The 11,112-nt window shown below is 38.8% G+C and overlaps 1 protein-coding gene across 1 annotated transcript; it reads left to right on the forward strand.

Annotated features, from left to right (window-relative positions):
* The first annotated feature begins 3,088 nt into the window (after window positions 1-3,088).
* Window positions 3,089-8,821, forward strand: ccdc80l2 (coiled-coil domain containing 80 like 2). The gene is made up of 7 exons (XM_027139886.2): window positions 3,089-4,414; window positions 5,450-5,606; window positions 6,428-6,561; window positions 6,648-6,805; window positions 6,891-6,994; window positions 8,049-8,129; window positions 8,199-8,821. Exons 1-7 carry the CDS (start codon window positions 3,251-3,253, stop codon window positions 8,519-8,521), a joined length of 2,121 nt encoding a protein of 706 aa, XP_026995687.1. The 5' UTR covers window positions 3,089-3,250; the 3' UTR covers window positions 8,522-8,821.
* Window positions 8,822-11,112: the final 2,291 nt, after the last annotated feature.

Genomic DNA, 11,112 nt, shown 5'->3' on the forward strand with positions numbered 1-11,112 from the left:
AATGCTAGAGGTTCTTTCAATGACTTTATAGTTGTCACTTAGTCATTGGAACTGAAGGGTCTCTTATAACAATGCAATTCCTCCAAATGCCATTCCGGCCCCCTAAGCCACTGTCCCTGGTATAAGGTCCAGCTCCAGCAAGGGACCTGACTTGAATAAAGCACTTACTGAAGATTAATGAATAAAATCAGTTTGCTAAATATGATCACTCCAATCAAAAGTGAAAGCAAAAAGAAGAAATTAAGCAACAATCCGAAATTGTGCAAGTTTAAAATATCTCAGTTGCAATAACCTCAGTGTCATCCGTGCAACAGAAAAGACAGGATGTGAAAATGCTGAAGTAATTTTAACCCCTGAGAGATGGCTTTAGTGAAGGTAACAGAGATGAGAAGGAAAAAACCTCCAAACATCCTACTGTGGTTATGTCTACCCTTGTTTTATTATTCCTGTGGTCACTTTGTTATGTCTCCATTCACTGAAACTCCAACCAGGTGTTAGGCATTATTAATTATGAAGTGAAGTGATGTGACATACGGCTAAGTACGGTGACCCATACTCAGAATTCGTTCTCTGCATTTGACCCAACCAAAGTGCACACACACAGCAGTGAACACACACACACACCGTGAACACACACCCGGAGCAGTGGGCAGCCATTTATGGGCAAGGGCACCTCAGTCGTGGCCGGCCCGAGACTCGAACCCACAACCTTAGGATTACGAGTCAGACTCTCTAACCATTAGTCCACGACTTGCCCAAATTATCTCTGAAAGGTAAGCTGTATGAGGGTTACGTGTCTACGTGGCACACAAATTCTATACTAATCATCGGTTTTCAATGCTAAATCCTTTCTAAATGTTTTAGTTATCACTTACTGAGGAAAAAACATGTTTTAAACTGTAGTGTGAACTTGTTCATTTATTATTTAAATTAGATCAATAAGATTTTAAGTGAAATTAAAGGCCATTCATTTCCTCCACCTCAAATGAATAAATAAAATATAGTGTGCAATATGTTACATGTAGCATGATGGAAAATAATGTTACATAAAGTAACATTTCAGAATGTGCAAACATTACAGTATGGATGTATTTAACATAAGTTAGGTTGATAGTTGTAGCTATTCGCCATTAGACACGGTAGTAAAGCAATCAAAGGAAAGGTGTACACTACAGTAGTGAGAGCAGCTATGCTGTAAGGTTTAGAGACTGTAGCAGTGAGGAAAAGACATGAGGCAGAGATGGAGGTAGTAGAGATGAGGATGTTGAGGTTCTCTTTAGGAGTGATGAGGATGGACAGGATTAGGAACGAGCACGGAGGTTGGCTATTTTGGGGACAAGATCAGAGAGGCTAACTATGGTTATATTGGTAGAAGGATGGTGGAGATGGAGCTGCCAGGTAAGAGGTCAAGAGGAAGGCCAAAGAGGAGATATATGGATGTGTTAAAAGAGGATATGAAGTTAATTGGTGCGAGAGTAGAGGATGCTAAGGATAGAGTTAGGTGGAAGCAGATGATTTGGTGTGGTGACCCCTAATGGGAAAAGATGAAAGTAGAAGTAGAAAACACACTAGTAAAGCTGATGTCATTTTCATTAAGCACTTTTTTTGACCAATACCCTTATCCAGAGTGACTGACATGTTATCTCATTTATATAGTTAAAGTTATAGGGTTAAAGGCTTTGGTAAGGGGCCTCAGAATTGGCAATTTGGTGGTCCTGGAATTCAAAATCACAACCTTCTGAGCAGTAGGACAAAACATTTTAACCATTGAGGTCCCACTGTCCTCACTGAATGCAAGGATATGACTAAACACAAATAATAATAATAATTATTAATCATAATGATCCACATCAGGCAGGTGTGATGAAGTGGGGTTACTGTTACCACCTCAAAGTTTTATTATTAATGGTGCTTGCAAAGCAACATTCTTGTTATCTTGCATACTGAGATATTCTTCTTCCGGACAAAATTTCGGCACGTAACTTGTCCCGCAGCTTTTGTCCTGGACCCATGAATGAGGTGTCAAATCGGCCGGCTCATTGAGGAGAGGTGTGCTATGACTTTTATAAGCGATCCAAACAGACGAAAAAGCGGCCAAAAAAATCCCATAGACTTGAATGGGAAATTCCTAAAATTTCACCCTAGCAACCGAGTGCCGAGATTTGCCATGTGCAAGCACCATTCACATTTTCTTCAGGAAATGTACATTCTAGTTATTATTATTATTATACAGAACATCTTGAGGAATTTTATTCTTGCTTTTACACAGCAATTTAACCATTTTAATTCATTACTTTGCAACACACTGGTTTTTCACTGTTTACAGTCACATTCAATCAGTGTAGCAATCTTAGAATCTGTCAAGCATACAAACTCATTCATATAAACCAACAATTTTAATTAGAGCTATTTTAGTGATCAAATGCTTTTTTTTTTTCAAAACCATACTAACAATGTATTTAGGTATAACCAAAATATATCACAGTTAATCCCTTCCCAATACTGGCCGTAAAACAGCACCACTGCCAGCGGGCTGATTTACAAAAGATTAATGCTCTATATTTTCGTGTACAAAATGAAACACTGGGACACAATACCAATAACAATGCCCAAAGTGTGCTAGATAGTACATATATAAACATTGTAAATAGACAAAACTTTAGAGAGAAAAGCAAATGCAATGAGATTAATTGTCATGATTCGTAATATATATCCTAAAATATTGTGAGATCCATGCTGTTAAAGTAAAATAATAAACTCTTTCAGCTTTGAGAATTCATCAGCACTGTGAGATATATACTGAAACACAGCATGCGTAAGAGTAACAACGTGATACCATAAAATACCTTAGTGAACTAAAACATTAATGCAAACCGAAATGGTTCCTACCAGTTGGTGTCTAATTTTATTGTCATGGTTTTATGATTGCATTTGTGTATTTTATAATATATAGTACGGTATACTGTATTACAAACCATCTTGTGGCTGATTGTGCAAAGTTCTGTTCTTCTGGGTACAGATGCAGGAGGGTCGGGTTTCATTCCCTTTTCAAGCTATTTACCACACACACACACACACACACATACACACACACACACACACAGAGGATTTTCTGCACATGCCACACCGCTTTGAAATTCCAAGAGAATCTTAATGTGAAGCAGAGGCTGTGTTTCTCGCCCTGCCTCCTCAGCTCCAGCTGCAGAGCGAAGCTATGTTTTGAGTGACAGTGAGATTGCACCTCTGAGGAATGCATCGTGTGTGGAAAGTGCTGTTTTGGCTTGTCTTGTTAAGTTGCTTGTTGAGCACGGTGCTGTCAGCACGAACAGGCAAGAACAAACAGCAGTCAAAGACAAGGGATGAAGTTGTGGGCTCCCGGGATCATGCTGGAGCAAAGGACACTGGAGAACGCGAAGCTGGAGGAGCTTCAGAGACTGACTTCTTGGCTGACTTTGCAGGAAAAAATCGCTTATGGGTGATCACTGCCCCATCTTACAGCGATAACTACTTGCTCATGATGGAGAAACAAATCCAAGAATCTGAAGGTTTGAACTGTCGACTAGCAGAGAGAGACACGTTTGTTGTGACCATTATTCAGAATGCAATGATGGAAGGCAAAATCAAGCGTACAACCATGGATGGACAGGACACTGAGCAAGTGCTGGATTCAGACATGGTGACAAAACTGCTTCATTTCCTGGAGCTGGAACACCAGGATTTCTCCATGTTGATCCTTAAGAAAAACCTGAAGGTTGGTGAGAGATTTCCTTACCCGGTGCGTGTGGAAGCTGTTCTGGAAGTTATAGATAACCTCCCAGCACGCAAGCTGGAGAGAGTTGCAAGAAAAGGATCACTTCAGAGGTGCAAGATCACCAAGAAGAGGTTAGTAGCGAAGCAGAATAGTGGTAAGAAGAGAAGGATCTTCAGCCCTCAGAAACAAGGAAATGTTACATCTATCCTTAATTCACAGCGACAAAACCTGGACAAAAAAGCAGCCATCAGGAGCAAGGTTCAGGATATTCTCAGCGGACGCTCCAGGTTTGTCATCCGTAAAACCCCGGTGAGTCCTGGAGGCAGCAAGGTAAACTCGACTCCCAAAACTGGGACGAATGTAGAGACGAAGCTCAAGCATGACAGTCGAACAGAAAGCACTGATGACACAGAAGAAAAGACAACGACAAGAATGGAAAATAAATATGATGATAAAGAGAATGACAAAACGAGTTCAATCACAGAAGTGAAAGGAGAGAAAACGGGTGACCTGGATAAACAGAAAGGTAAAGGAAAGAAGGATAAGGAGAAGAAAAAAAAGGGTAAAAGAGGAGGGAAAAAGTCACAACGAGAGGCAGACAGTAAAGAAAAAACAGCTCTCAAAGAGTTTATGGAAAAGCTTAAGGGCCAAAGAAGACTTCTTGTAAGTTATCAAAGTTTTTCATCTTATGTTATTAACACCTTGTCTGAACAGGTCACATAGGTGTTAAACTAACCCACACTAATATAGCCAGAAATAAACAAACAAAATGCTAACATTTGGTGACCTAAAGAAATTTTTTTTGATGGTTGAGACATTTGAATTCGGTTTCAAATCCAGACAGGTTATTATTCTGAGACTGTAACGTCAGCTTCTGTGGAGTCAAGGAATAAAAGTCAAACCCAGATCCAAATGATCTCTAAAAACATGGGTAGTGCTGTCATTCATTTCTCTGATAAATAAATTCCTACTAGTGGAAATCTTTTGATAAAGTCTTGGATTGAAGAGAATTTGTAAGACAATATCCCTTACAGAAAAGTCATACAAACTTTATTACACATGAAGAAACACATTAGACATCAGGTACAACATTTACACATGCAGTGTGTACTTTACATGTTTATGTTCAGAAGTGATTTTTTTTAAGTAGTTATATGATTTATGTTGATTTGTTCAATGTGCTTTTATTGTGACATTTTATTAGTTTACGTTCACGTGTTGCACATGTGTTTTTACTTTCAGATGTGATTTTCCCCCTGTATGATTATTTTACTTTCATACATGTGTTTTTCACTTGTAGGGCATGTGGTTTCTTGTTTCAGGTCTAATGTTCTCCAATGAATAATTCATATTCACATGGGATCGTGTGCAATTCCAGGGCATAATATTTTAAAATCTTTCACATATTTCAAATCTAAAATATTTGGGATTTTTCCTTAAAGTATAATAATAATCCACAACAAATAGCTAATTATGTACTATCTTGTTTCCTCTGCACCACTTAATGTCCAAATGTATGCACATTTATGCACAGTAAAATGTGACTATGGTCCAGAAGACCGTAATAAAGCAAATAAATCAGATCTGTAAACAAAACCAGAAGAGCCAAAATGGAAATTTGGACCACTATCACCTGCTCTATGAAAACAGCCACACACTAATATTCTTATTGTCTGTAACTTACTGTTTACCCTGCAGGTAATTTCTTCCCCCAGTGAGGTCTCAAGTCAGTATATCCAACAGAGAGATGATAATGAGCTGCATAGCTGTGATTTGGCTTTACGGAAAATCACAGTGCTGTACATTCTGGGCTCAGAGCAAAACCCCACACTGCGACTACAACACTATCAACAAGGTAGCAGTGGTCTGATCGACCTGTGTTCTTTGTATCTGTATGCACTGGACATCCAATCACAAGCTAAATAATGTGACATCAACAATAGCCTTTCTTTTTTACCTCCTTGAGGGGGTAAAGTGGTTCACTAAAGTTAAGCTAATGTTCCTACTTCACTCCGACTGTAGGTTAGCTTCAAATCACACATTTATATTAATACGCTTGTCTAATACATTATCGTTTCTATAGCAACAGTGACTCGTACGGCTGATGCTCCACATAACGTTAACTTAATTCTGGATTTAAACACATTTTTCAAAGAACACAACATGTAATTGTTGATATGAGGAAGCTTCCTATAAGGGGAAAAGGAAGGAAATAGTCTCCAGTGTCAGTGATAGTGTACAGTCAGAGGTAAAGCTGTAAATCTTCAGAACAAAGGAATTTACACAAATTAGTATAGAATTTTTACTTTCTAGTGCTCTTTAAGAACATGAATTTGTTTCAGCTAATTCATTTTACTCCATAACATCAGCCCATCCTTACTTATTTTCCTGACAAAGCACAACACAGTGTTTTATTCTTTACTTACTATATACTGAAGTAACTAAACTTTCTAATGTGTTAACATTAACCCTATGACCTAATAAGTTGAATTGAATGTAAATGTTAGCTTATCGGCATGATAAACTTTAGGCTAACTATTTTATTGTGTGATTTAATCTGTTAAGTGAAAAGTAAGACAGCAATGTGGACAGAACAGAACATTTTTCTTTTTGGTTGAGATATTGAGAAGGGAGGGACATTGACATACAATACACCAGTGTGTAACTTTTAAACAGATGGAGCTCCTCGACTCGCCTTGCTCACAGACAGCATCAGAAATCCTGACCTGATCAGTCAAATCCGCAAAGAATACGGGCTCGATTCGCATGAATTCTCCATGGCGGTAACAGACTATGACCTGAGACCTAACGTAAGAGGAATTTCTGCTATTTATTTCTGCTACCTTCATCGGGACTTGTGTTTCCAGAGCTATGAGATGTGTGCTTGTGATTTCAGCTTGGGAAGGTGTTTGATTCTCCAACACCCCCATCAGCTATAATAAATTACATCGACACCTTCCAGTCTCGGAGGGTGGAGAAAGCAGTTGAGAAGGAGACTCTCTCACCCTGTTCTTCATCAGAGCCTAGTAGTCAAGCAGAGAATTCCCTGCTCAGGTAGACAACTGATGGGTTAATAAGAATGTCAGGAGTAAACCTCAGATGTGAGAGGCTTCACAGCTTTGTGTCCTTTATATTTCAGATTTATGTCCAAAAGAAGACTTTTGATCATTTCTGCTCCCACTGAGGATGACTATTCCTTCCATCAGCAGATTCAAGCTCTTAATGGACAAGAGTGTCACATGGGTAGGAATGTGTTCAGTTTTTAGTCCAAAAGACACAAATCACAATGTGTTTCTCTTTGATTACACTGTAAAAAATACTGTAAAACTTACACAATATACTTATGCCAGTAAAATACTGTTTGTATTTAAGTAGTGTAATAGATTAATAGGTATTTGGTGCACATCGTACAGTATATGAGTGTATGTTTTCACTAAGGTTCTGTAAATATGCCAAACGACTTAACAGTAAATTACAGCATACAGTACATACCTGTAAAACATACATTACTGTCGATGACATGATTTATTATTTTTCTTTTCCATGCCAACACACCCTGGAAACCTAGAATATTAAACAATATTGATTCCCATCCAATAACCTTTTTCTTTAAAAGCTACCATAATATTTACATATTCTTTCCCACCATACAGTTGTTTTAATTTAAAGACTACCATTGAATTGTTTTTCAACTGAAGCTTTTACAAAATACATATTTTTAAAAAAACTAGCTAAAACTAGCATTTTATTTTCTGGTATTTTAAACCAGAATATTAATATTAGATACATCCAACTGTCAAATCACTTAAAATACATTTGTACATTTACAGAATTTTTTACAGTATAAACCACTGTAAAAGTGTTTGGGTTTCAAACCCAAACACTTTTCCAATTTACTCCAATTTACTCTGACATGCTGGTAGGTAGATTAGTTAACCATAAAATACCTGGATTTGTACATATGTGCATGTGCGATAACAATGGACTGGCCTCTCATCCTCTTACCATATGCACAGTTTTCCCAAAATAGTCCACCATATACCTGACATGGACACAACGATCTTGCTGAAATAAATAAACGAAAGAATGAATAATAAAGAGATCAGTCAGTTTGGGAATAATTAGTAATCCAAAGTAAAATACCAGTTAAAAGGTCAAATACTCTCATTTAAGATTGCTATTGTGTACACCAACTGGAATTAGCATATAACAGAGCTCTAAACAAGGCCTTTAGTATGCTTATAAATGTGTAATCTATGAAAACTGAATCAAGCCATTTTGTATTCTTACTCTGCAGGTATCCGCCACCTCGCTTTGCTGAAACTTGTAGGAAAAGGACCAGAGGTTTCAGGGACTGTTGAGCTATTTCCACTGAATGGTATGTTTCATTTAGATGTTTGAATTTACAAAAAACAAACAAACCACCAACTGTTTCACCATCCTGCAGGCAAAAGTCAGACTGAAAAAGAAGTACTGTCTCCAGAGGTGGTGAGGAATCTGAGAGACCAGCTAAAGATCACGTCAGACTACTTCAGCATGCTGGTGGTGGGGAAGGATGGTGAGGTGAAAGCTTGGTTTCCAACAGCAATGTGGACTTTGTCTAATATCTATGACTTAGTGGACTCCATGGAACTACGTCAGCAGGAACTTAAGCTTCAGCAGACCCTCGGTATTCACTGCCCCGAAGACAGTGGTGGTACTGCGGAAGGATCATACCGTGGATATACAAGAGAGACCGAGGACTATCCATATCATCAATCAGAGGACTGACGGGACAAGCGTATTCAAGATCATGTGGATCAGAAACATTCACTCAAAGTGCTAGGTAGCAAGTGGAATATATATAGTGGTAAAATCTATTCAACATTTGTATATATAGTAGATACCCACATACCCAACACTGAAACTTACTGCTTGCTTCCTTCTTATTATAGGCTGAATTACTGAAAACATCAAGTATAAGAATCAGTTCTTCAGTATTTGATCTCTTTAACTGTTTTACTGAAAATCATGTCAAATACACCTGATGTATGCTGCTATCACAATATATACTGTTTGTGTACCAACCAACTGTGTTGGAAATTTTTATTTGGTCCCAGAAAACCACTTATCACATCCAGGTAGATGGTCTCAATTAAAGAAATACAATTTTGCTAATGCTACCAACCTTTATATTGAATATGAATATTGAAATGAGTTCATTCCTGTTATCACTTACATTTTAGCTGCTACAAACAGTCCTTACCTCACTAAGATATTTTGTCCCTCTTTATTGTCTTTATTATTCTTTTTTCTTTATTTTAAGATAATAAGACAAAAATACAGCTTGTCATGTAACTGGGAAACAGCAAACTGTAAACTCCTTTATCCTGAATGTCATGTCAGAACTTTAGAGAAAGTAACACATATAACTCTGACTCTAAAAAGCACCGACAATGGAGTTTCCTTCTATAAATGTTTATCTTTATAAATAATGCCATACTGTATATCAACAGTAACACGTTTTTACTTTAAAGCTGTTCATGTGGCTCATTCATCATACAATTCATGATGTAATTTGACAACATATGAATGATATTAGAACGGGGCAGATTAATACAAACCTGTCAGAGCTGTTGTTGCAGAAAATACATCAAGATTTGGTAAGTGATTTGGTAAGCATGATCATAAATTCATAGTAAAGAGGGTGACATACTGTTTTTCCACATGGATGATGGTAGCCGTTTGCAGCCAAACCAAATCAAATCAAATCAAATCAAAATTGTCACACACACATACATACAGAGTACATTCAGAGTACAACATGCCGTGAAATGCTTTTTGCATCTGTCCGGTATTCAAACATAAAGAATGCAATTAGGGCTAAAAAAAAATTAACCAAAAGGAGATAGATAAATAAAAAAAATTAATTAATCAATTAATCGATTAATTGCTTGATCAATTAATCGATTAATTGATTAATTAATTACTTAATTACTTAATTAATTAGAACATATATAAAATAAGAAAATATAGTGAAAAAGAATGTATATACATATACATAAATATACGTAAATGCGTATGGTTTTAATTATTGTCCTTGAAGTGACCATGTGCAGTATGGTTGTATAAGGTGTATAAAGTGGCACTGTGCTGTGCAAGTCCAGAGTTAAGGTGACAGTCCGGAGTTAAAGTGTCATAGTGCAAAAAAAGGTGTGCAGAAAAACAGTGAAGGGGAGAGGTCCAGGACTAAATCCAGATCCTGTGTGTTTTCTGGTTTAAACTCCGAATGGCCTGTGGGAAGAAGCTTCTCCTGGGTGAGATCCTTTACAATCTTCCTGGCTCTGGTCCAGCACCACGTGCTGTAGATGTCCTGCAGGTCAGGGTTCAGCTGACCGCACCACCCTCTGGAGGGCTCGCCTGTCCTGCATGGTGCTGTTCCCGAACCAGGAAGTGATGCTACCCAACCCGTCAGGACGCTCTCAATGGTGCAGGTGTAGAAAGTCTTTAGCACCTGAGAGGGTAGTTTGAAGTCCCTTAAGCGTCTCAGATGGTACAGATGCTGCCGGGCCTTCTTCACCAGGGTGTTGATGTGACAGAACCAAGACAGGTGTGATGTGAACATCCAGGTACCGGAAACTGTTCACTCTCTCTACTGGGGTCCCGTTTATGTTTAGCGGTTGGTATGACTGCTCCTGCTTTGTGCTGAAGTCCACTATCAACTCTTTTGTCTTGCTGACGTTCAGGAAAAGATTGTACTCCTGGCAAAATCTCTCCAGCTTTTAGTTTCCTGTAGGTAGGCCGTCTCATCGTTGTTGGAGATCAGGCCCACCACAACAGTGTCGCCAGCAAACTTGATGGTGGTAGAGTTGGAAGTGGCCACACAGTCATATGTGTACAGTGAGTACAGCAGGGGGCTCAGAACACAACCCTGGGGAGCTCCAGTGCTGACGGTGAGGGTGGATGATGTGTGTTTGCCCACCCGTACAGCTTGTGGTCTGTCTGTCAGGAAGTTGGAGATCCACTGACAAAGCGGCAGGCTGAGTCCCAGGACCTCCAACTTAAAGGTGAGCGTGGAGGGAATGACGGTTTTAAATGCTGAACTGTAGTCCACAAACAGCATCTTTGCATAATTCCCATTTCTGCAGTCCAGGTGGCTCGTTGTAGTGTGAAGATGAGCAATGGCGTCCTCAGTAGAGCGGTTCTTGCGGTATGCAAACTGTAGTGGATCCAGTGTGTCTGGAAGTGATGCAGTGATGAAGTCTCTGACCAGTCTTTCAAAGCACTTCATCACTACTGAGGTCAGGGCTACAAGGGCTGTAATCGTGGAGCCAGGCGGGTCGGTGTTTCTTCGGGACAGGAACAATGATGGACTGTTTGAA

The sequence above is a fragment of the Tachysurus fulvidraco genome, chromosome 21, assembly GCF_022655615.1.
Source record: "Tachysurus fulvidraco isolate hzauxx_2018 chromosome 21, HZAU_PFXX_2.0, whole genome shotgun sequence".
In the NCBI taxonomy this organism is placed as follows: Eukaryota; Metazoa; Chordata; class Actinopteri; order Siluriformes; family Bagridae; genus Tachysurus; species Tachysurus fulvidraco.

Coding starts and splice junctions, on each gene's coding strand:
- ccdc80l2 (XM_027139886.2), top strand. CDS start 3,251: ATGCATCGTGTGTGGAAAGTGCTGTTTTGGCTTGTCTTGTTAAGTTGC. Junction 4,415..5,449: donor AGGGCCAAAGAAGACTTCTT/GTAAGTTATCAA, acceptor TTTACCCTGCAG/GTAATTTCTTCCCCCAGTGA. Junction 8,130..8,198: donor TGAGCTATTTCCACTGAATG/GTATGTTTCATT, acceptor ACCATCCTGCAG/GCAAAAGTCAGACTGAAAAA.